Source organism: Daphnia magna, unplaced genomic scaffold (genome assembly GCF_020631705.1).
Source record: "Daphnia magna isolate NIES unplaced genomic scaffold, ASM2063170v1.1 Dm_contigs123, whole genome shotgun sequence".
Lineage (NCBI taxonomy): Eukaryota > Metazoa > Arthropoda > Branchiopoda > Diplostraca > Daphniidae > Daphnia > Daphnia magna.
Genome location: NW_025533131.1, coordinates 123510 through 150974, shown reverse-complemented (window position 1 = coordinate 150974; position 27465 = coordinate 123510). Strand labels below are relative to the sequence as shown.

General features: G+C 36.3%; 1 protein-coding gene, 1 long non-coding RNA gene and 1 pseudogene across 2 annotated transcripts; 1 reads left to right on the top strand and 2 right to left on the bottom strand.

Annotated features, from left to right (window-relative positions):
- Positions 1–642: 642 nt before the first annotated feature.
- On the bottom strand, positions 643–6377 carry LOC123466892 (annotated as a pseudogene).
- A 9479-nt stretch (positions 6378–15856) lies between these two features.
- LOC123466245 lies at positions 15857–16604 on the top strand. The gene is made up of 4 exons (XM_045166996.1): positions 15857–15958; positions 16112–16274; positions 16336–16397; positions 16485–16604. The coding sequence occupies exons 1-4, from the start codon at positions 15874–15876 to the stop codon at positions 16487–16489; spliced, it is 315 nt and encodes a 104-aa protein (XP_045022931.1). The 5' UTR covers positions 15857–15873; the 3' UTR covers positions 16490–16604.
- Positions 16605–25322: 8718 nt separating this feature from the next.
- On the bottom strand, positions 25323–27218 carry LOC116932299. The gene is made up of 6 exons (XR_006641567.1): positions 27158–27218; positions 26507–27089; positions 26083–26421; positions 25722–25960; positions 25502–25648; positions 25323–25426 (listed from the first exon to the last, which is right to left on the bottom strand). It is a non-coding gene; the product is annotated as an uncharacterized LOC116932299 (long non-coding RNA).
- Positions 27219–27465: the final 247 nt, after the last annotated feature.

Here is a 27465-nt window from a genome sequence, read left to right as displayed (position 1 = left end):
GTCGTATTGCTGGATGTTGTGGATCCAGCGTCTGACGTGGCCCTTGATGGCCCTCCGGGACGTTTCGTTCGTTGGGGTGGTCATCTTGGGTGTGATTGGGTGAAAGAAAATAGTTATTAATTTGTTTTTGTTTGATTTCTAATTGTTAAGCCTGTTTTTTGTTGTTGTTTGCTTGAGGTGTCTGCTTCCAGTTCTGAGTGCAGCGCCTCTTGCGGTGTTTTTTGATTGAGTTGCTGCTTCAAGTTCTGAGTGCAGCGCCTCTTGCGGTGTTGTTGGAGAGTGGCTGCTTCAAGTTTTGATTGCAGCGCCTCTGCCGTTGTTGTTGGAGAGTGAAAGTTTTTCGTCTCTCCCTTCTCTCAGTAGGTGGCGTGACGAGCGGCGGGTCGGCTAAGTTTTGGCTCGACCCTAGTTCACCTAATCGCCTTCAGAATGCTGTGTTCTGTCTGCTGAGAGAAAAAGAAAAAGGTTTTTGTTATGGAGTTCAGCTGTTGCTTATCTCCCAACTGATGTAAGAAGGCTTTTTTTTTTTTTTTTTTGAATATTATTAGAGTAAATTTATGGAAGAAAGACACATCCTGTATTTATCGACGACAAGACGACATTCCTAGAATACAGTGATGTTATTGGAACAATGGAGGGAATCTAATTTCCTTCTTGTTTCTCCGCCAGTCTTCGAATCCAGGCGATCCTGGATTTGGATCGTTCTCTGGGGCTCTCTTGCGAGTGCATCAGTAGCCCCCTTCCTCTTGCTCGGCCTTGCTGTGTTGGCTCTATTGGTTTAGGTGGTGTCAGGATGGGAGCTATGTGTCGGCTCTTCAATTGACAGGCTCTCGTAGAGCAACTGCAGAGTATCGTCCTCCTCGCTGTCCTCACCTCCAACTGCCCCTTCTACTCTTTTCTCTTTTCCGCCAACGGCTCCTGCTTCTTCGGCGGCGGCTGCCTGGACTGGTACGTTTGGTTGATGTTGTTTGGGGCCGTGAAACAGCCCCCTGGTGATCCGGAAGTCTTGAGTGGTAGGTGCCGATATTTGTCTGGCGAATTCGGCCCTCTCAGCCGGTGTCGGGAAGTATCGCCTTGGAGGAGGGTCAGTAGCTGCAAATCGATCCAAGACCCGACGGAGATTTATTTCCAGCTGTTCGGGTGATGGGCCAATGATGATTGGATCGTCCGGACGGGATGGTGGGATGATTGGCCTGTTGCGATATTCTTCACGCCGACTTTCACGTTGACCTTCTCTGGTGTTTTTGTATAGTGGCTCCCGGATTGGGCCCGTCCATGGGGCAATCTCTCCTCGTAGGCGGGCCAAATGCCGCTTTCTTTTTTGTTCGGGCCTAATTTTTGCTGAAAAAAAAAAAAAAAAAGGAGCCCTTCTTGGAGCTCCACTAAAGTAGAGCGTTGAGAGAAAAAAAGAAAAGGTTAAGTTGTGAAAAATTGATGCAGGAATAAGCAGAGAAAGAGACAGATCAATAGTAAACTTTCTGAATTTAATTTAAGTTGATGTTTAGGGAGAGAGGGAAGAAAGAATTATCAAATGTTTTTACTTTTAAAAAGAGTCAAAAAGGAAAGGGGTGAATTGCTTTTACAGTCGAGTGTGTGTGTGTGTGTGTGAGTCGTTCAGATTTTCTGACGCCTCAGGCCGCCACGCGGTTTGTCAAAAAAAAAATGGCGATGACGGCTAGACGAATTGTCGAAAAGCACACACACATATACACTTAACTAAATTTTTTGGAAATTTGATTAAAGGGAGAGTTTTAAGTTTGATAGTAAGAGCAGTTTAAGTTGAAAGAGTCAGTGGGTCTTTTGTTGCCAAAGAGACCCGAACGCTTTGCCGAGAGGCGTTCTCGTTGCAGTCAGTTTCACAAAAAATATACCGGTTCAAAAAGGAAGGTTCGAAGGACCATGTTCGGAAGGAATCGTGTGTCTAGCGTTACCTTACCGAATTGAGTTGTAAATAATTAAAGTTGATGACACAAGTTTGAGATTGCGACACTGACTGTATTGTCTGACTCGTTGGATAGATAGCTTGAGACTCCCCCGGCCCGACCCCCTCCAAAATATGACATTGACACCAGGGGGGGGGGGAAAGGGCACAAAGAATCAGTACAGTCGGGCGGGTGACAAGGGGCCACCTATCGGGGGCCCCGAAGATCGTATTCCCGTAAATGGGCCGGAATCCTGGTTGTTCGGCCGGATCTCATCGTCGGCCGTTGGGGACGTCTTTCGTTTCCAACAATCACAGTGTATTTACATTGAATACAAGTATATTTGATTCTGTTTACATGTGGAAGTATAAACTCATAATATCACAGTGTAATCACATTGAATACAAGTATATTTGATTCTGTTTACATGTAAAAGTGTAAATTCATAATATCACAGTGTATTCACATTGAATTCAAGTATATTCGATTTTGTTTACATGTAAAAGTATAAACTCATAATATCACAGTGTATTCACATTGAATACAAGTATATTAGATTCTGTTTACATGTAGAAGTATAAACTCATAATATAACAGTGTATTCACATTAAATACAAGTATATTTGATCCTGGTTAGATATAGAAGTAAAAACTCATGGTATCACAGTGTATTCACATTGAATACAATTATATTTGATTCTGTTTACATGTAGAAGTATAAACTCATAATATAACAGTGTATTCAAATTAAATACAAGTATATTTGATCCTGGTTAGATATAGAAGTAAAAACTCATGGTATTACAGTGTATTCACATTGAATACAAGTACATTTGATCCTGTTTACATATAGAAGTAAAAACTCATGGTATCACAGTGTATTCACATTGAATAGAAGTATATTTGATTCTCTTTACATGCGGAAGCATAAACTCATAATATCACAGTGTAATCAAATTGAATACAAGTATTTTTGATTCTGTTTACATATAGAAGTGTAAGTTAATAATATCACAGTGTAATTACATTGAATACAAGTATATTCGATTCTGTTTACATGTAGAAGTATAAACTCATAATATCACAGTGAATTAACATTGAATACAAGTATATTTGATTCTGTTTGCATGTAGAAGTATAAACTCATAATATAACAGTGTAGTCACATTGAATACAAGTATATTTGATCCTTTTTAGATATAGAAGTAAAAACTCATGGTTTCACAGTGTATTCACATTGAATACAAGTATATTTGATTATGTTTACATGTCGAAGTATAAACTCATAATATCACAGTGTATTCACATTGAATACAAGTATATTTGATTCTGTTTACATGTAGAAGTATAAACTCAAAATATCAAATTGTATTCACATTGAATACAAGTATATTTGATCCTGTTTACATATAGAAGTAAAAACTCGTGGTATCACAGTGTATTTACATTGAATACTAGTATATTTGATTCTGTTTACATGTAGAAGTATAAACTCATAATATGACAGTGTATTCACATTGAATACAAGTATATTTGATTCTGTTTACATGTAGAAGTATAAACTCATAATATGACAGTGTATTCACATTGAATACAAGTATATTTGATTCTGTTTACATGTAGAAGTATAAATTCATGGTGACACATTGTATTCACATTGAATACAAGTATATTTGATGCTGTTTACATGTAGAAGTATAAACTCGTAATATCAAAGTGTATTCACATTGCATACAAGTATATTTGATTCTATTTACATATAGAAGTATAATCTCATGGTGAAAAAGTGTATTCACATTGAATACAAGTACATTTGATCCTGTTTACATGTAAAAGTATAAACTGGTGATATAACAGTGTATTCACATTGAATACAAGTACATTTGATCGTGTTTACATATAGAAGTAAAACACATGGTATCACAGTGTATTCACATTGAATACAAGTATATTTGATTCTGTTTACATGTAGAAGTATAAACTCATAATATCATATTGTATTCACATTGAATACAGGTATATTTGATTCTGTTTACATGTAGAAGTATAAATTTATAATATTACAGTGTATTCAAATTGAATACAAGGATTTTTGATCCTGTTTACATATAGAAGTAAAAACTCATGGTATCACAGTGTATTCACATTGAATACAAGTATATTTGATTCTGTTTACATGTGGAAGTATAAACTCATAATATTACAGTCTAATCAAATTGAATACAAGTATATTTGATTCTGTTTACATATAGAAGTGTAAATTCATCATATCACAGTGTATTCACATTGAATACAAGTACATTTGATCCTGTTTACATATAGAAGTAAAAACTCATGGTATCACAGTGTATTCACATTGAATACAAGTATATTTGATTCTGTTTACATGTAGAAGTATAAACTCATAATATCCCAGTGTATTCACATTGAATACAAGTATATTTGATTCTGTTTACATGTAAAAGTATAAATTTATAATATCACAGTGTATTCACATTGAAAACAAGTATATTTGATCCTGTTTAGATATAGAAGTAAAAACTCATGGTATCACAGTGTATTCACATTGAATACAAGTATATTTGATTCTGTTTACATGTAGAAGTATAAACTCATAATATAACAGTGTATTCACATTGAATACAAGTATATTTGATCCTGTTTACACATAGAAGTAAAAACTCATGGTATCACAGTGTATTCACATTGAATACAAGTATATTTGATCCTGTTTACATATGAAAAAAAAACCATGGTATCACAGTGTATTCACATTAAATTCAAATATATTTGATTCTGTTTACATTTAGAAGTATAAACTCATAGTATAACTCTTAACGATGCTTTCCAGACAATGGTCACTAGGTTGTGAGAAACGGATCCGTTGATCCCTCCCGGTATATCGCCAATGGGTGAGCTTATCGTACAGTTAGCGCACTCAGTTTCTAAAGTAACTTCTTCTAATCGACAGTTGATCAGCTGATCAGCTGTGACTTGAAGCCAGCTACCCTGCACATTTGGAATACGTTCGAACGACCACTTATTGTTTCCTAAGTAGTCCATGCTTTTGCCATGGCACAATCCGGATTCACGCATTTTTTCACATTCATGTGCATTGACTTCTATTGGCTCTCTTGATTGACTTGGAGTTTGCCAACCCCAGAAGTCAGTATAGATGTGTTTCTTTTCCAGCCACATGGTACATGAATGGCCAACAAGAAAAGAATAGACATCATAATATACTGGAATAGCGGGAAGGGGGCTTATTTGGTAATCACAGTCATCGCTAGTGAATTTTAGGAGCCCTTTTGGCTGAGCAGCCGTACAATTACAAATAGTGATGTTAAGAGCATGGAGGCGACAGAAAAACGGTATGATGAGGAGAGGTAGAAGACATAATCTATGAGAAAAAATTAATTTCAAAATCAATTTCAGGGATCCATTCTATGAATTATTAAGATTACCAATACAAAGTTTTTAGAATTTAAACATGGTTTAAAGATAGTTAAAGTGATTCGAACGTAATTTACAAAAAAAATTTACAGCAATACAATTTCAGAATTTGACAACTGGTTTTAAAAGATTTCGAGGACGTAACGCGAGGCGACGCTCTGGTTGTATGGGTAAGGTTAACGTCTCTGGAATCGGGTTGGAAGGTAAGGAAATTGTTGGTGAACTTATCATTAAATTTGGAGTAGGAGGAATTGTGGGTGGGGGTCTCATCAAATTTTAAGTAGGAGTTTCTTTTTCGCAAGGAATTTGTTCTAACTCAGATTTAAGGTTTGTTTCTAGGGGTAGAGGAAAAGTTTCGAGTTCATCTACGGTTTCTTGTACGAATTTTTCGGCTTGTTTCTCAATTCTTACATCTAAAAAGTCGACACCTGGTTCGTCTTTCCAGATCATTGACTCAAATAGAGGTTTTATTCGATTCACATGTACAAGCTGAGTTTGTTTTCCTACGTCTTGTTGTATTTCCACAGTACTATTGTTGCTTACTTTCAAAATTCGAAAAGGGCCTATAAAACGTGGAATGAGTTTTTTACTAATTCCCGCCAAGGGCGTTCGCAAATCCAGTAAAACTTTATCTACTACGTTAAATTTTTTGCTCTTTTACTCGTTTATCGTACTGGGCTTTTTGTTGTTCACGAGCTTGGGAAAGATTGATTTTGACAAGTTGAAAGGCTTCGTGTAAGCGTTTCATAATTTGACTTTTATAATCTGAGGGAGTAACTATTACTGGGGGAAGAGGACCGGAGGAATTGATCAATCGGCATGACTGGATCACGACCGTGATTTAGAAAATATGGAGTCTCAAGTGTTTTTAAAAGCAAAACTGTTATAATTATTTATTATTAATCTACGCAAATTCTCTTTGTTTTCCTCATCTATGTCTGGAAGACCCGACTCAACGGCTGCTGTGTAAATTGGATCTGAAGCTACGCTAATTGAAGCCATTGTTTCAACAGGTTTTCTTGAAGGTCTGGAAATACGAAGGATTCCTAACACTGTAAGGCGAGGTAGAAATATGGTTTTATCTGTTCCATTAACAGCCACCACACGGAGCGAACGATTTGGTGTCGTAGAGATGTAGGGTTCCAAGCTAAGTCCGGAGGGAATATTACAGCATCTAACAAAATGACAAGTATTGAGAGGGTTGAAAGGGTGAGTTTCCTCTTCTCTAGTCTCTAGGAAACAAGTGGAATTTGGAGGAATTCTCAAAGACTTGCTAATCACAAAGGGATTTTCTGTTTCCTGGAAGTGATCAATTTCCGGGAATCGGTAGATGGACTGTTGTTTTCTGTTATAGATAAACTGATATTTCCAAAGTGCATCGCGCCCTAGAACGCAATCTTCAACAATTCCGTTTACGACTATGAATTTCTGCCTAAGTGCTTGGCGTGGCGTTTCTTCTGCCACAAAAAAGTTAACGGTGAATGTGCCTTCCGTGACGAGGCGCCTGTCATTTATGCTGAAAACATCCACATCTACCTCTTTAGTGAAATTAATTAATTCCTTTCCTTCTTTTAGCTTATGAAAAAATGTGCTGCTAATAACGCTTCTCTCGGCTCCAGTGTCAAACAGCGCTTTTACAACAGAATTTTCTATTTTTATTCTTATCCTAGGAACTGTAGATTTTACTTCCAAACTATTTATATGATGTCGGGGCTTTTTCTTAGTTCCACCGAGGGGCACAACGCTTACATCGGTAGTTTTTAGTTTCCCCTTTCTTTAAACAAAGGGAGTTTTTTTCCCATTTCCGTCATAACCCTCCGGAGTAGTGGGTTTCAAATTTTTTATCTGGGGACAAAAGTTTGCTCGGTGTCCAATTTCTTTGAAACGAAAACATTTATCATTAGCTTGACTCTCCCTTGCTTTACAATTGTTTATTGAGTGATAGCCCCAATCGTTGTGAAAATCACAAAAATATAAATCCCCTGTTTTATTTTGAGTATTCAAACTTGACTGTGACTGATTAACCTCCGGACAAGTGATTGTTTTGGTACTAGGGGTCAATTTAGGACAATCTAAAGGAATCTGATCACCTTGCGTGTGGATTTCCGCTCTTACAATTTTGATGGGTACGCTGTTTTTAGAAGTTTCCTACTCAGTTTCAATTGTTACTAAAGATTGGGGCACTAAGTCTGATTCTAGAAGTTGATTATATGATAGCAATTCTCTTGTCTCCTCGCTTTTCAGGGGTTCGACTACGGTTTCGTCTTGTGATGATACTTGCATATTAAGTACTTCGTTCCACTGATCATCATTTCTCAATTCTTTAATTTCATTGGAATCAAGAAGATCAATATCGGATTGATGTGGGCTATCACTATCTAGTTCGACACCTAGATTTCGTTATTTCTAAAAATTGACGTCGACCCGCCTCCTGATCGTAAGGGAGTGAACCTTTCACGTACTGATCGAACAAATCTTTGTATTAGTGGCCCTTTTCTTACAGATCTTCTTTCTAAAGTGGTTTCTAAACCGCTATCTTCATTTGCCCTCATCTTTTATAACGAACTAATTCCTAACAAAGCATGTTCTTTTATAACTATGAAAAGTTATCAAAAATTTCAACCAAATAGGAAGCCAAAAAACGAAGAGAAGGTAATAAGTAACACTTATTACCATAAAAATTTAAAACCAGCAATATAAAAAAAAAACCAAAAAAAAAACACACGCTGTTCAGCTTAACACGAAAGCCGAGTTCGACTCCGCTGCCACCAAATGTAAGTTATTAATATTTTAACTTACTTTTTCATTGTCGTTTCTTGGAAAGTATATTTCAGTAGCACAAAAAATTGGGGAACAACTCTTTAGGAACTGAGCTGTGAAATGTGTCTCTCTCTATTTTCTATAGAACAAAAGTTTTTATACGGGGTTCGTGAAGGTCGAACTACAAGAAAATTAAGTTGAAACGTTTGAAGGGTAAATCAGTCAGTAAGACGTCTAAGGAAGAAATTACATAGAAAAAAAGGGGCGTATAGAAAATTAATGTTATAAGAATAATAATAAGTAGTAAGTAATAAGTAATGTTACGTAAGAATAAAGGGTATGGAAAAATAATGAAAATAATAAAGAATAAATTGTTTGGGTTCTTTACAATATACTTGTATTCAATGTGAATACACTGTGATACCATGGGTTTTTACTTCTATATGTATACAGGATCAAATATACTTGTATTTAATGTGAATACACTGTGATACCATGATTTTTTACTTCTATATGTAAACAGGATCAAATATACTTGTATTCAAGGTGAATACACTGTTATATTATGAGTTTATACTTCTACGTGTAAACAGAATCAAATATACTTGTATTTAATGTGAATACATTGTTATACTATGAGTTTTTACTTTTATATATAAAAAGGATCAAATATACTTGTATTCAATGTGAATACACTGTGATACCATGATTTTTTACTTCTATATGTAATCAGGATCAAATATACTTGTATTCAATGTGAATACACTGTTATATTATGAGTTTATACTTCTACATGTAAACAGAATCAAATATACTTGTATTTAATGTGAATACATTGTTATACCATGAGTTTTTACTTTTATACATAAAAAGGATCAAATATACTTGTATTCAATGTGAATACACTGTCATACCATGAATTTTTACTTCTACATGTAAACAAAATCAAATTTACTTGTATTCAATGTGAATACACTGTGATACCATGAGATTTTACTTCTATATGTAAATAGGATCAAATATACTTGTATTCAATGGGAATACACTGTGATACCATGAGTTTATGCTTGTACATGTAAAGAGAATCAAATATAATTGTATTTCAATGTGAATACACTATGATACCATGAGTTTTTACTTCTATATGTAAACAGGATCAAATATACTTGTATTCAATGTAAATACACTGTTATATTATGAGTTTATACTTCTACATGTAAACAGAATCAAATATACTTGTATTCAATGGGAATACACTGTTATATTATGAGTTTATACTTCTACATGTAAACAGAATCAAATATACTTGTATTCAATGTGAATACACTTTGATACCATGAGTTTTTACTTCTATATGTAAACAGGATCGAATATACTTGTATTCAATGTGAATACACTGTTATAGTATGAGTTTATACTTCTACATGTAAACAGATTCAAATATACTAGTATTCAATGTGAATACATTGTGATACCATGAGTTTTTACTTCTTTATATAAAAACGATCAAATATACTTGTATTCAATGTGAATACACTGCGATAAAATGAGTTTTTACTTCTACATGTACACAAAATCAAATATACTTGTATTCAATGTGAATACACTGTGATATCATGAGTTTTTACTTCTACATGTAAACAGAATCAAATTTCCTTGTATTCAATGTGAATACACTGTGATACCATGAGTTTTTACTTCTATATGTAAACAGGATCAAAATTACTTGTATTTAATGTGAATACACTTTGATACCATGAGTTTATGCTTTTACATGTAAACAGAATGAAATATACTTGTATTCAATGTGAATACACTGTGATACCATGAGTTTTTACTTCTATGTGTAAACAGGATCAAATATACTTGTATTCAATGTGAATACACTGTTATATTTTGAGTTTATACTTCTACATGCAAACAGAATCAAATATACTTGAATTCAATGTGAACACACTGTGATACCATGAGTTTTTACTTCTATATGTAAACAGGATCAAATATACTTGTATTCAATGTGAATCCTCTGTTATATTATGAGTTTATACTTCTACATGTAAACAGAATCAAATATACTTGTATTCAATGTGAATACAATGTGATACCATGAGTTTTTACTTCTATATGTAAACAGGATCAAATATACTTGTATTCAATGTGATTACACTGTTATATTATGAGTTTATACTTCTACATGTAAACAAAATGAAATATACTCGTATTCAATGTGAATACACTGTGGTATCATGAGTTTTTCCTTCTATATGTAAACAGGATCAAATATACTTTTATTCAATGTGAAAACACTGTGAAATTATAAATTAATACTTCTACATGTAAACAGAATCAAATATACTTGTATTCAATGTGAATACACTGTGATACCATGAGTTTTTACTTCTATATGTAAACAGGATCAAATATACTTGTATTCAATGTGAATACACTGTTATATTATGATTTTATACTTCTACATGTAAACAGAATGAAATATACTTGTATTCACTGTGAATACACTGTGATACCATGAGTTTTTACTTCTATGTGTAAGCAGGATCAAATATACTTGTATTCAATGTGAATACTCTGTTATCCCTGAGGGTATATATGTATACATACCGAAGGACTACAACAATTTTAGGGTGTGTGGTATAGGGGGTAGGGTAGTAGTAGATGATTTTAGAAGGTTTAATGTCCATTATGTATTTCCAAATACGTTTCTTCCCTGAATGACCAATCGTCCCCAAATTTTGTACAAATTTCTGTCAAAATTTGATATGTGGTATAGTGGTTTTTCATTTGATTCTATTACAGTTTAAAAAAATTAATTTGCGTAATTGTTACCTAGCTGGTTGCCGAATCCTAGGCAGTGAATTCGCTTTTGTTTGCGTAATGTTATAACTGTCAATGCATTGCTGTCAGTGCAGAAGGCTGTATAACAGTCACTAAACAGTAAGTTTTTTCTTTAACAAAATGTTTTAAACAGTAGATTTTAATATATTTTTTTATATTGCAGTAGAAAACATGCTGCCAGAACGGAGACTATGGAAAAGAAAGTTACACAGCGGCGACAAGATGCCTAATTTTTGATGCTATTTCCACATGTTTTATGGTGGTCATCTGAACAGGTATGTCCTCAAAGCCATTATTGTGCTAGTTCACCACCAAAAAAAGAATAAAAATACAAAAAAAACTAATTTGTTTTCTCTATCTTTGCTGGCCGATATCTTGGATTAGGGCAAGTATTTGCCATATGGTCCCTCTGTAAACACAAAAAAAAAATCAATTTTTTTAGAATAAAAATATAAAAAAAACCTTAACTTACGTTGTGGCAAATCCTGTGTTTGGCAACTTTGTCGATATGCCTAACTCTTTTCTTTTTGATTCATTTATTTTTTTTTGTATTCCATCTGGATTGGGAATTTCAGATGGTGGAGCTGGACCTGGAGCTGGACCTAGAGCTGGTAAAGATGGAGCTGGACCTGGAGCTGGACCTGGAGCTGGTGAAGTTGGGGACGGTGAAGTTGGGGACGAAAAAGCTTGGGACGGAGTAGTTGGGGACGGAAAAGCTGGGGACGGAGAAGTTGGGGACGGAGTAGTTGGGGACGGAAAAGCTGAGGACGGAGAAGTTGGGGACGGAGAAGTAGGGGACGGAGAAATAAGTAGTGGTAAAGAAGATGAAGAAAAAGAAGAAGGAGAGGAAGAAACTGGACGAGGAAGAGGAGAAAATTCTGAAGAAGGAGACGATGGAGTCGGAGAAGGTGAACCGGGAATGGGTGAAGAAGGATAGGGGGCAGAAGGCGAAGTTGGGGCCACAGCATTTTCATTTGCTCTACTTTAAACAAAAATAAGTATTAATTTTTAAATCTAAATATTATTAATTATCTATTATAACTTACCCTAATTCACGCTCTTTTTTCTTCCTATAATATTGCCTCACGAGTGAATGGCAATTACAATAGGAAGTTGGCAGCCATTGATTGTCCGAATCTGGACAATTTTGAAATTTAACAAAATACCAGACTCGGAAATTACCATTTTCACACACAAATTTCCTGTTAAAAAACAGTAAGTAAATTTTTAAAAAAATAAAATAAAAACAAACTTACCTGGAATCTAAAATTTCCTCCACTTCAAATTCAGGGTCGATATTTGCCGCCATTTCACCGTCAATGTGTGAGCTAGACTAATGAAAACAAGATTCAAAAAACCAACAGCGCCCTGGTGGTGACGGTTAGAATCTGTCTGGGAGAGCCAATCAGATTGCCGGATAGGTGCTCCCTCACACAAACCGAGGGGGTGAGACGTCTCGCGGCGGCCATGTTGCATTTAGTCATCAACAGTAGGTCAAAGTTGAAGGTTCTGAAGTTATCTTGGCAACCAAATAGAAGGTTTGTTAAAAAGGTAGTTAAATAGGTAGTTATTATTTATATATATATAGTTATATTTTTTATTATATATAGTAAATTTTTTCAGATGGGATGACATAAAAAATTTACTAAACCAAAAGAGAATGTTTGGCATAGAGTGCCAACGGAGCGAACAAAATGTAAATTTAAATTTCGACGATCCTGAAGCAGCATGTTACGTTTGGAAATTGGCGGTTTTACAGGTATTTGAAATACTTGCTGTTTTAATGAGAAGTGCCACACTGATTGTTCCGTAACTTTGCCGACACTTAGCATACTTTTTACAAGCAAACACTGTTAACTCTCCAATCTCTGCAATCGCAGGCAACCGAAGATAAGGAAATGGATGTGTCATGTGGAATAGCTGGTATAAATTTAGAACCAAGTAGTGCAACTGTCAACAGCGGCCTGGTTCCATCGACCTCAATGTTTTAATCTACAGAGCCACGAAGTTCTAGCGCAATGGCTGAGTATCGCATAGACAGCCTAGGCAGTGTTCGAGCCAGCCTTCCGCATTCCATCTCATCCCCAATGGTTCATGTTGTGATTACTACTCCTGGTCGTGTATTGGATCTGATGGAAAAAAAAGATAGCTGTTATGTACCGTTGCAAGGTCCTTGTTCTGGATGTGGTATGTAGTCTGTGTAGGTTATTTGTTGCATATATTATATGTTGTTGTGAGCATTTAGGCCGATAAATTGCTTTCGCAAGACTTCATGGGTATGTTGGATCGCATAATTTCGTTCCTACCAAGCAAGCGCCAAATATTGTTGTATTCGGCAGCGTTTCCTGTAACTGTCGAGGAGTTTATGGTAATGAGAACATGAATTCCTGTTCTATAAGAATATATACATAAATATACTCACACTATACATGCACAAATTGATAACATTTTAATTGGTAGAGGAAACATATTGATAACCCTTACGAGATCAATTTAATGGAAGAACTCACGCTGAAGGGTGTGACACAATATTACGCGTTCGTCAAAGAACGACAGAAAGTTTACTGCCTCAATACGCTCTTTTCCAAAGTAAGTTCTTATTCCCTTTGTTATTTGTTGTTTTTGATACTGATGAGTTTTTGTTGGATTCCCCTTCTCTCGTCTGAGTGAACATCAACATCTGAATTGCTTTTATTCGTTTTCTCGTTCGTGCTCAAATAGAAAGATTTTAATAAGTTTTTTTTTGTGTGGTACAGTTGCAGATCAATCAAAGTATTATATTCTGCAACTCGACCCAACGCGTGGAATTTTTTGTCGAAAAAAATCGTTAGACAAAAAGGAGAGGCAGCAGCCGTGTGTAAAAAAAAAAGAATTTATCTGGCAACGAAGAATTCATCTGGCAACGTTGCTTTGATCGCACAAAAGTGGAAGCGTCTGTTGTCGTCCAGTCGTAGACCATTCGTCCGTTAGTCGTCACTTGGCCAACTACGGTCTCATTTTTTTTATCGGCTTTTCTCTTATATCCGCCCAACAATTGGGAAACCGTTTGACGTCTGAGGCAGCAGCTGCAGCAGCCCGTCGCACACACAAAACTTTCCGAGTCCAGTTTTTTATTTTATTTTCTTTTCTGCGTGTGTTTGTCTTTTGAACGCACACGAATGATATCAAGCCAATGTCACATAGTTCCATAACGAGGTGATTTCTTACAAGAATGACATTGAAATTTAAACAAAACAAAGAAGAGAAACTACCAAATATTCAATTGCAAAGTTGAGGCTAAATTCAAAAGGCATTTACGTGTTCACCTTCCCATTCAAGTTCTCACATCGCCTGGTCTCCATCGGCCATGATCCGTTGCTTTGCTTGCACAAAAGTCGAAGTCATTTTTAACTAAAGTTGATTAATCAGTCGTCGTTGTTTCTAACAATGGCATAAGATTAACCAGCTCTTTTTTTTTAAACTAAAGTTGATTAATCAGTCGTCATTGTTTCTAAAAATGGCATAAGATTAACCAGCTCATTTAAAAAAAACTAAAGTTGATTAATCAGTCGTCGTTGTTTCTAACAATGGCATAAGATTAACCAGCACATTTTTTAAAAAACTAAAGTTGATTAATCAGTCGCCGTGGTTTCTACCAATGGCATAAGATTAACCTAACAACACAACAAGCAGCTCTATAGAAGAAAATAATAAAGAACGAAGAAGAGAGAATGAGAAAGTGGTGTGTGTATGGTGAAGATTTTTCAAGCGCGGTCAATTCGGTGTGTTTTTTTTTATACGGCCACAGCATTTTTTATTGCACCTCATTCATTCTACTATGCACAGTGTGTTGTATATACACAAGCTTGGTGGCTTTCTGTCACCCTAGCAACGGTAGGCAGAGTAAAGGTTGACGGAAACTGGAAGAAAACAAAAAGAAGGAGACATAGTGGGTTTCTCGTTTCCCTTTTTTTTACCATTAACTTTTGAGTCTGAAAGAGCCAACATCGAGTGTAACCAACATCGCATTTTTTCACGTAATTGTTAACAGTGGCCATTGTTACCTATGCCCTGTCGATGGCCAACACTCCGACCAAAGAAACTACGTTTTATCTGCTACATGGCATGAGACGTGAAAATGGTTAAATAAAATTTTCAATTGCCCATTTGAAACTTCTTTCATACAATTAGAATCGTACGTGACTTGGTTTACTGGTCGAAGGATCCTGTTCCATCCAATCAAATTGTTTATGAAAATCAGGGGCCTTTCCTCCAGCCTCGTTTGCCCATGCACCAAGACGCCGTGGCTGTTGAGGCCACATCCTACTCTCTGCTCGTCTATTTGGCACGTAATGGCATCGGTGATCTCCAGGAGAGGGTCGTCACTTGGCTCAACACGATGCGGATGGTGGATGGTGGTTTCGTCTCCATCTACGTAATTCTTTTTGTATCTTTATCCTTTTAATTCAGAATGCCATTATAACGTTAATGTTTTGTAATCGTAGGACAGCATCGTGGCTACGGACGACAGCATCTTGACTAGCAAAGTGTTTATGCGTGAAGCAGTCGAACAGCAAATTGAACGTAACCGATTGGATCAAATGCGCGAGGCAGCCATCAATATCCAGAGGGCCGTATGGACCCATCAGTTGAGGAAGGACTTTCCCATTCAACGACCAAGTGCGGTGTTGATCCAGGTGTGGGTCCGTCGTTATCAGGCTCGCAAAAGATTCAACACCATCCGACGTGGTGTGATCCTCGCCCAGGCTCAATTCCGAGCCCCTTTCAAACACGATTGTACAAGGAACTTAGACAATAGTTGCAACGTAGAGAAGCAGAACGAATATGTTATTATGTTATTCGTTCCCAGAGAATGTTATCATTAATGAATTGTTTGCTTTGGTAGATGATGAAAATTTACGCACTCACGAGTGTTATGGCACTTGGCGAATGGGTCAAGAAACAACCTCATTTACAAGCAAAATCCCTAGGTATATATAGTTATGCCATAGTGAATTTCTTTTCCTTTTTACGGTCGGTTAAGTTTTGAGATAAAGAGAGATTACGTTTGAGTTCAGAGATAATTGAAGAACATTTGAATTTTTGTGTTTTACGTTCACTCATTTACATGCTTGTTAAATTAGATGCCAAGTTTCTGTTGAGATGTTTACGCGGATGCAAATACAGCATGGAGAAGACAAAGAAGAAGCTGGACCTGACGTTAACTTTACGCATTGCCCTGCCGGAATTTTTCAGGGATGGCATCCGATGTCTCCTGAAAATCAAGAGGCTCAAAATAAGTTTGGGGTATAATTTCATAATTTTTTTCCCCCTTATTGGTATGCGTCAAATCGTTTTAATCTTGCAGGGGAACCCTTCTTCTGCCCGGGTATGATCGCCAAAGCCGTAACGTGGTGATAATCCGACCCGGTACGTACGATCCCACGAAAACCAAGGGAAAGTGAAGTTTTTTAAATTATGAGCAATGATGTGAACGTAATATTGAATTGGCAACAGATTGAGAAGATTCAACGGGCCAGTTTTATGATTTAGGATATAGTGAGTGATGAAGACGAGCAGATGTTTGTTTGTCAGATTTCTCCGATTACGCCATGAATCACTTTACGGCCATGCCGTTCGCCATGATGAAGAAGCTGATGCTTTGTTGAAAGTATTTAATATCTCTTTGTTTTCAAACTATTACGTAAATTCCTTTTTTTTTCTTTCGCTAGGGTGCTTCGCCAATCCGTCCGAAGAATGGAATGAACTACATCCACACGCCTTCCCTCTTTAATTTGATCAACAATCTTGGTTGTAACGGTTGTGAACCGCAATAGTCGCCCACTGTAATAAAAATCTCGGATAATAATCAGAACATACTGTTCCTCATCATGTGTGGGTCGGAAATCTTAAAGCTGAAAATTTTTTGGTTTGTTCACCATAAGAAGATCACTGCCATTCGCTTTCTACTGAAATCCGAAGGGAAAATCAATGGAGGTGCTGATTTGGTTAGTTTGGGTGTCCGAGGTAATATCGACGTTGGCAATAACTCCATCAACGGTGTTGGTGTGCAGAAAGCAGAATACATTGCGAAAGAATGCTCACGCTTCGTCATTCAAGGGACGAAATCATTTTCCGCTATCGAAGTTAAAAACAATGTTACGACCAACACCGTCTATGAGGTTCGCTAACATGACATTTGTATTTCATTTTCTTTGTTTTAACTAACAACGCGTTGCAACGTGATTTTAAGGCATGGTCAAAAATAATTATTCTACAGAAAAGCGAGAAAGAGCAGCATTTCCCCGGATGATTCGTGGGCGTTCACGTAGTATTTGTAGTATATAGTTTATTAATACATTCAACCCAAATTATTCGGGAAAAAAATGAAAATTAAGCGGACCAGACTCCTTCAGTATTAAATCTACCGAGCCATTGGGTTAAGGTTTTGGGAGGGTGTAATTCAGAAAGGTAATTAATGTTTGTTGAAAAGGGTTGCAGGGGTAGTGGACGCAAGTGACGACTCGTTCGAACACGTGAAAGTGCAACATAAATACCATGGTAAGTTAGTGAAGGTTTGAAAGGGCGTTGATTAATATCTAAAATCAACCTTGTTTGGCCTTGCATTTTATGGACAGTAATGGTAAAAGCCAAAACTACCGCATGTGCCTTCCCTTTAACTGTTAAATGGTTATTTTTCAAAGGAAAATGAATTTTGTGCTCCTCTGCCTGGGACTTCAGTTTCACCGGAATAACAACTTTATCTTTGAACAAAGATTCATGTATAGGTTCTTGGACCAGGATCTCCATTTTCTATTTCTTTTCGGTTTACGAGAAGTTTCATAGTTGCACCCATTAAAAGAAAGACGAATCCACCAAAAGGAGATTCCGGTTTTCCCATTAGTTGTCGTAGACGGTTGTCAATTTGGCCAAGAGCTTCAGGAGAAATATATGATATTTCATCAATTACCAACAATATCCAGCTTGGACGTGGTAAGACGGGAACAAAGTTTAATTTATCCGTTGACAAGTCTGGGACAAAAGTCATTTTCTTCAAGTCACTGAACGTAAAGTTGAAGTGATTGTGTATGGTTCTACCATTAGGTAGATTTGCTGCTGCAATACCAGTAAAAGCAACGCACATTATGCTGTATTCCATTTCCATTTCTTGTGCAGCATTGTTTATGCAGCGAGTCAAAAATGATTTTCCCGTTCCCGGTCCGCCATGAACAAGAATATGAATAGGATTCTGAATTTCATATCCATGCATATCTGCTTCGCGTTTTGCCTAGACAATTATGAAACGTTAAGTTCGTTAATTTCAGGAAGTAACTAAGAGATGACATGTAGTTAGTGATAGCATCGAGCAATTTATCGTGGAATAACTAAAACTGAAAAACTAATACCTAAGCTACCATTCCAACTCGAGATAAATAGTAGAAAAAGGTGCATTCAAACATACCTGAAAATAGGTTTTGCAGCAATCAAAAACCAATTTTTGACCCATGTTCAATTGGTTTTCATCAACCACGTTATACTCATTGCTGATGTTTCTTGGTTGATCTGATGTTATTACATCATCACTCACTTGTAGCGTTAGGTCATCAATGTCTTCATTTTCCTGTGGGCGAAATATCCGAAATTAATAATCTTTCAATATATATACTGTACGTTAGAATCACATTGCTATCCAGTTATTTAAGTCAATTCAATTTCATGAACATTTGTGGCAGACCATTTTTTTAAATCTTCAAAACTTTATGAGAAATCAAAATATGTAAAGAATTCATAAAATTCCATAAATTTCTGACCACAATTAAATGCTGTACGAAAGAGAGTGGACATTACTTTCATTCATTGTTTTAGATTTTCTTACCTGAAAGTTGGAACTCAAATTTTTTAAGAATTTCAGCAATACCTGGTTCTATCTCTGGAAATGCATGAATCACCCGTTGGGCTTCAATTAAATTAAGTTGAGGTACCAAATATCCACACTCTATACCGCCATGAATTTTTTCAAGAGCCGCCTCGGTTGCTTGTAGATATTGATTTTCTTTATAATTTAAATGACTCATTTGGTCATCAGCAGCAGCTTCAGAGCGTAGCAAATCAATAGCTAATTGAGCTGTTTCACTCGATCAGGTTTCATCCTCAAGAATAGGTTCCTCACTGGGTTCAAATCTTCCAATTGGTGTCGAAGAATCAGGTACCCCCCATATACCCGGGTAGGAATTTTATCTAGGTCCAATGTTGTTGCCGATACAGAATCGGCCATTGGTTCAGGATCAGAATCGACAATCGCCCCGGGTCATTTCCAACTTGAGTCGCCAAACCTTGTCCATTTCTGCTATGCCAATATTACACATGTATTTTGGCAATTTACACATGGCCAATTTAGACATGCGATTCAAGTTGGAAATTACCCGGGCCGATGTGCGATTCTGATCTTCAGCCAATAACAGCGAAAAACAACATTGTATCAATGTTAAAAATTGAACACCTAACCAATGTTATAAATGTATTTTGGTAGAACATTGGCGAGCAGTGTTTATCCGGGATAATTTTATCAGTAGTGGCATAACAGAAATGGACAAGGTTTGGCGACGTAAGTTGGAAATGACCCGGGCCGATGTGCGATTTCGATATGCAGCCAATAATGGCGCAAAACAACATTGGACCAACATTCAACATTCCAACATCAAAAATTAAATAGTAGCCTAAAACAAAACAATAGCTTTATTCATCGTAATATAAAGTAAAGACAAACCTAGCCGGATTTGCCGGATTTTAACCCTAGACCACTGTACAACAACTTCATCTTTCAGACGCTTTATCCACTTAGCTATTTCTATACATATCAACAAATATGTTTTCCGGAGTAATTCCGGAATTTGGTTAAAAACTTAGAAAAAATTTCCCAGTGAAAACCAAAGTTACTTTAAATTTAGTACGTGGTTACAGTTCTATTATTTTTACTGATTATAGATACTAATTTACACAACAATCATTTCATTTTCATGTTTAATCGTTAATTTAGACCAAATCATTAAAAAATACAACAAAAAATGTAATTAAAAATAACAAATTTAAAAAGCACATTCGGGTAGGAAACAATACTGACCATTCTGTTTTCTTCATCCGATGTTGATTTCAGGTCGGTTCACATCGTAAATACGTTATTAGTTACATGAGATTGGTCCATGGTTGGAAAAATATTGGAATGTGGTTTTCCAAAAACCAAATCAATTCCATTCTGGGCCATTCTTAGAAAGTTGAGTTTTAACGATGCATGTATCCCGCTACTAAACCAATGTCGATACAATTTCGAACCTTTGCTGTTGTTCGATATCGACTAGCCAATAATAATCCAATGTCCAAAACCCAAATTTCAACGATTTATATATCCCAATATTTATCCAATGTCAATACAATTTCGAATTTTTGATGCTGTTCGAAATCGAAATGCCAATAGTACCCCAAAGTCAGAAACCCAAGTTTAAATGATATATGTATCCATGTACAAATCCAATGTTGGTACAATTTCAAATTTTTGCTCTTGTTCGATATTGAAATGCCAATAGTACCCCAAAGTCAGACACCCAAGTTTAAACGATATTTATATATCCATACACTAATCCAATTTTGGTACAATTTCAAATTTTTGCTCTTGTTCGATATTGATTAGCAAACAGTAAACCAATGTCAGAAATCGATGTTTATCTCCCGATACTAATCTAATGTTGAAACAATTTCGAATTTTTGCTGTTGATCAATATCAATTTGACAATACTAAACCAAAATTAGGAAAAACAGATTACATGATCTATATATTCCGATACTAATCCAATGTCGATACAATTTCGAATTTATGTTATTGTTCGATGTATACCCGGGCAGGAAACAACATTCGCCAAAATTAATCCGATGTTCGTATAGGCTTGGATTGATGCACAAAAATACAAGCTTTCTATTGGCAAGCCAATGCTCGGCCAATGATGGAATTCTGCACTTATATCAGTTATCGAATGACGAGACTAGGTAACATCGTAGGACCTATGTTAAAAATTCCTCGCTAAAATTAAACCCGGTTCCAAACACCAGTTCCAAAAACAGGGTTTTACCGTTTCCCGACTTCTACCCCAAAACTATACATATATACATACATACCAATAATATTATCGTTAAACAACAACAAAAATTCGTATCGCATCGACATTGGGTTAATATCGTGGTATAAAGATCGTTTAATCTTGTTTGTCCAATATTGGCTTATAATTGGTTAGTCGATATCGATCAAGAGCAAAAAATTGAAATTATACCAACATTGGATTAGTATATGTATATATAAATCGTTTAATCTTCGGTTTCTGACTTTGGGATACTATTGGCATTTCGATATCGAACAAGAGCAAAAAATTGAAATTGTACCAACATTGTATTAGTATATTGATATATAAATCGTTTAAACTTGAATTTCTGACTTTGGGGCACCATTGGCATTTCGATATCGAACAGCATAAAAAATTCGAAATTGTATTGATATTGGATAAATATTGGGATATATACATCGTTGAAATTTGGGTTTCGGACATTGGATTATTATTGGCTAGTCGATATCGAACAACAGCAAAGGTTCGAAATTGTATTGACATTGGTTTAGTAGCGGGATACATGCATCGTTAAAACTCAACTTTCTAAGAATGGCCCAGGATGGAATTGAGTTGGTTTTTGAAAAACCACATTCCAATATTTTTCCAACCATGGACCAATCTCATGTAACTTATAACGCATTTACGACGTGAACCGACCTAAAATCAACATCGGATTAAGAATGGTCAGTATTGTTTCCTACCCGGGATAGTAGCTGATCTTCTAACGAACTTTTGAACTGCAGCTCTTTCGGTACTGCTCGTACGAAAACCATGACTCATATTTGAGATCCAGCGTAACTGAACGACATCAATAATTGAAGATCCATTGCCATCAATCCCATTTTCTAGCTCTTTGATGAATTTGCAAAATTCGTACCACGTTAGAGATCCTGGAAGGGTACCATTTCCATTATCGTACCTTAAATTTTGAATAAAAATAGATATTTGAATAGTATTTTTCCTTATAACCAATAAAACATCAATAAAATTATACCTCCACGGACGAAATTATATAAAAAAATAACGAGCAAATAACCTTGCTTGCTTTTTCCAGGCTTCAGTAAGTTTAGCTGGTTTTAACGGTGGTGGCTTTGGGATATATTTCGGAATCGGCACCTTCATCTTGGATCGGAGGCGGATTTGATGCGTGGCATAAATCGGGTGTGTTGTATCAAAATTAAAATAGCAATAAGATGGACGTCCAACACTTCGGCTTTGACTATTGAACTAATAATAAATTATTGAATTGTGGGGTTATGAAAAAGGTTTTAAAAAAATTAATATTTAATCTACCTCTTGATAAAACTGATTATCTTCAACGGAGTCCTCGGGACTAAAAGTGATGATTGGTACGGCTACTGACTTTTTTTTCGGAACTACATCGACAATGGAAGCAAACTCATAAAGATTGTAATCGTGGAGTTCTGGTCCCCGGTGAGAGTAGTGAATATGCTGTGGTACAGAAATTTTTCCAGTTTTTCCAGTGTAAATGACTGCAGTTGAATGGTCTTCGTTACGATCACTGTTTTCTTCACTTGGTGTAAACACTTGAGGTTCACTTTCTTCGTCAAAAACGACATCTAAATCATTCATTTCACCATTGGCTGAATTGGTTGTTTCATCAGAACTAGCCAACTCCTCGTCATCACTCGGCTCCTCTTCTTCTTTTTCATCTCCAGGCAAATTTTCAAACTCTTGAGCATTATCAATTGAAATTATTGAAGCGGCGTAATCAGGGTGCTCTTCCGCAAACTTAAAAGCTTCGTGAACATAAACTTTAAAAAAAGAGCAAGACGTAAATTCGGCCGGTCCACCTAAGAAATAACATTTATCAAATTGGAAAAAAAAGCGCTCAATTTTGAAATAACCTAAAATAGCAAGCGAAGCAAATGAAGAAGAAACTCCGATAGTGCTACTGATTTGATTATTAACTCGGTTCAGAAGATGCATAACCGTCCGTTTATCAGTTCCGCTATCTTCTGCCACTGATGGATAGTTTTCAATTGTTCGTCTTGCGTGATGGATAAGGCTGATGCTATGCGTAATTTCAGTAGGAGGCTTTGTCACATATTTAAGGAGATAAAGCAATGTACTTTTTGCTTGTTCTTCGCTTCCTAAAATGCTAACATTTGTGTTGCAACCAAGCATCGCCGACATTGTTTCGTTGTATTCAACGATTAGTCCATTCCTATTTACCAAAACCTGGTTCAGTAGTTCTTTTTGTTCGTGGCGGAGTTGATTGAATCTCGTTAACAGAATTTCAGGAAGATATGTATCAGCTAAACGAAAAAGAAAATTTGTTAAATTAGTAACTTTAGCTTGGTTTACAACCGAAAACATAAGCAATCTTTATTCCTGCATAGAATCTAGCTGGTTGCGAAATTGATACCGATAGTAGCGTCGCTAGCGATATTCCTATAGCGAAACTTCGTCTGTCGTTACAGTTTTTGCTGTTCACGAACCTAAGTAACGCTAGCAGCGATACTATCGGTATCGACTCCGTTATCGGTATCGACTCCGTTATTGGTATTAACAGCCCTAACAACCATGCAAAAACCAATGCCAAATGACGAAAATAAAAAATTAACCGAAATGAAAATAAAATATGAAAATAGAGGATGTACGAACTTGAATTTTCATATTGGATTGGAGGAAGGAACGACGCATTAATTCCCACATGATGAGCCTTTTGTTTCTTAATGGAATCGGGATTCTTGAAATATTTCTGCTTCGTTGCGAGTCAATTTCGGGGGGTTGAACTACTTCAAGTAATTTATAGCTTCGATGTCCGTTACTGTCGTCAGCAGGCACAATTTGAGTACACATCGTACTCTTAACCATTGTTTGCGCACGACGCATTCTACAGCCAATTTTTCCAAATTTTCCAACGTGACAGGTATGCGAATGACTATGACAGTTGCAAATAACTACAGTTTTCTGGACATCTTGGTTGAATTTTTCCGGGTTACGTAAAGGATGATGTGCTTTTAAGAACGAAGGTTTAATTGGCATAACTCCGTTGAATTTGTCGATAACTGTTCTACGTGGACTGCCAAATCTACTTCAGCCTTAAACATCTCATTGATTGCTTTAGCAACGGTACATCAGAGTTCTGGATAGATGGCTGAATTTTGAAGGAGCTGGCATGGCAAACTTCCCCAATAAACTACATGTACATGTAGCGAACCTCTGGCCTGTTCTTCTACACATCCAAATGAGGCAATCGGAACACCAAAAACTCCAGAACTTCTGCTCGGTAATGGCACTGTCTTTTTTGAAGAATGCTCTGTTGGGGTCCCAAGCAGAGTGGTAAAAACCGTTTCGGTTAAAAGTCTAAAGATTTCAGCAGCAGCAAGAGGTCCTTTTGCCAAAAGAAATCGTAAATGATGAGGAGTGATAGGTATTTCTTGAAAAACTGCAGCATTATTTTGAATTGCTTCTGATAAACCGGTTACATCAGCAGGGAATTTATTGTTATCTTTCTGAGGTAAGGAGAGTCTGATATTTAAGGTGCCATTTACATCATCTGGAGCGTAAGTAAAAAATATACTAGGAAGTCCAAACATTTAACGCATTCCAATTAGGTTTGATAAAGAAGCTGCTCGTTGACTTGAAGTGAATGGAATTCTTGAAGTGCACGACTTGATGTGTACGTTTAATTTGTTTAATAACTTCAAAGAAGAAGTTGATTTAGGATATTTTGCTGCTTCTTTCAACTGATCAATAAATGCTGGATCATTAACCCACTTGGAAAAAGTGTCAAACGATATTGAATTGCACTTAACCCTGGAAGCGATTACGCGAGAAGCTGCGTGACGTTGAAGCTGGTCGAATAGAACAAAGATGAGACGAATACATGATGAGAAACTTCTGGTAAATTGAAACATCATGGGTCTCACGTAAGATGAAGACACAGTTCCACTTGATTCAAGCCCACAGCCCAAAATGAAGAGAAATGGAAACGATGAATAAAACAGCCTGTCATTTTCTTCAAATTCATTGAAGGGTGAAGCTTCCCCCTCGATATGAATCTGAAAAATAAAGAAAATATTTGAACACTAAAAGTTGTGTTGTTAATACCGGTAGCGGAATCGATATCGATTTAATGCCGCTCTTGATATAGTAACGCTTCAGTATCGGCGTTACTTTTAAGAACGCCTTTTCAAAGTATCTCAAGCCAACAAAACACTATTATAAAGGTTACCTGGCTTATATGTTGGTCAATCTCTTCATTCACGTTTTCGGAATTTAGGGGTTCTCCATGGGACGAATTTAGAACATTAACGTTTGCAGATGTATCTAAGGTTTCTGAAAATATATCAAATAAAAGAATCACTGAAAATCGGTATGAGTTTACGTGAATATAGACAATAAAAAAAATACCTAAAAGACCCCTTAAAGCTATCCTAACAGATTGTGTTTGGTCCGTAGTTACAGGCATACTACGAGTTAGGAGAGAAACGGGCATTGGCATGTCTGGATTTTTATCAGAATCTTGAATTTCATCTGTTGGCACATCAGATGATCCTTCTGGGGTAACCAAACAATCAATTTGAATTTCAGTTTCTGTGTCAACTATTGAAGCATTTTCGATTAATTCTACCAAAATATTTTGCATCTTCATATGCATTGCTTCTGTTTCAATGATAGAAGCATTGCGATATAAAGGGTTGAGATGTTTAAGAGCATGAAGCCAAAGATAGACAACATCGACTAGGACGCACAGTTCATTGACGTCTCCGAAACAAGTTGGAATTAAAGAGTCGAATTGTAGTCGAGAACCGATAAAACAAATCGAGAGAAATTCACCGAAATTTTCCGTTCGAGGATACTCTCCTCCATCTATAAATAATAAATATAAATTTAGATAAATAAAAGGTCGTTGGAAAGTTTAGGTTAGGTTTAGATAGGTTAGGTTAGGTTAGTACAACATAGTAATTATAGTAAAAAAAATGACTGATTACCAAAATTTGAATTCAATCTCTGAAGTTCCGCCAATTTTGTAGTGCCATCTGGTTGGGGGTACGTAATCACGTAACCTTTTTTTGCTTTTTGTCGTTCGGAAGCATTATATCCGACAAGTTTCAAAATTGAGACATATTGACGACTGCGGCAAATAAGAAGTTATTCTGAGAGAGTTAACTGCGGAAGTCCTAATCGACCAGGATGACCAAAGTCAATACCAGCAGCGATACAGAGTTTTGGAATTTTCGGTTTACTACTTTTGATATTTCGGTGGCAAGTAGAACAAAGTGAAGCAATACCGTCTTTTACCAGTTCAGGATGAAGATGATAAAGTTTACCTGTTGAAACAAATAACCAATTCAAAGCCCAACATTAATTGACGAACTATGGTTAGGTAAGGTTAGGTTAAAGAAAACTACTAACCTGAACTCGAAAGGTATACGCTAACACATAGCTGATATGGGTGGGGTATTGCGTAAAACAACAATTGACGTTCTTCGTTTAATTTAAGCAAATCTAATTCAGCGACAGGAACTGGATGGTAGAGCACTTTGTTCATTTGGAAAGCTCTAATTCCGCAGCAAGCACAGCCCAAAAGAAGGGAGTCTTTGTCAAAACACTACTGAAATTAATCGACGATTCTACCGCGATTACGAATGTCAAAATTCCCTTCAACTTCACGTTTCAGTTCTTCAAGTAAATATCTTTCTTCTTCCGGAGTAGACCCATAAAGCTTAGCTGACGCGGAAAATCTGTTTTGTCCAGAATTTACAGCCAAAGCTAATAAAGCAACTATTGGGTCTTTTTCAAAATTCACTAGTTGTTGGGCAGATGGTGTCTCTTTATAATGAAGGTTTAATATAGGAGCTTGCGTATTTGACGACAATACGGGATGCAGGTTAAATATTGGATCTTGAACACTTGACGACAATACTTCCATCTCTAATGGAAGATTTTGATTTGCTTCTGTGATCATTTCACCAAGTTCAATAAAACCTTCACCCACCTTAATAAAATAAATTTAATAAGAGTAAACAAAAAACAGTAAAATCTCAAGTTGAAGAACAGGTTTACCTCAACTTCAATGTCAACAAAATTATTTTCCTGCAATCCCTGAGAATTTGAAGCGGAATTTTCGGCGGTCTAAATATTGAAATTAAGAAGCAGAAAGAAAATTAATTATTATATTAAATCATAAAAAGTTGAATCAGTATAGTTTTCGTTTTTTATTATTTTTTGAGGCGAATGATCCCTTCCTCGAATTTAAAATTTTCCTACCTTTTGGAGTCATTTTCAAATCAATTTAAATACGTTACTGGAAAGAGGGAAAAAGCCTTGGCCTTCAGAATCTCCAGTCAATCCTTACATAAAAAAAATAATGT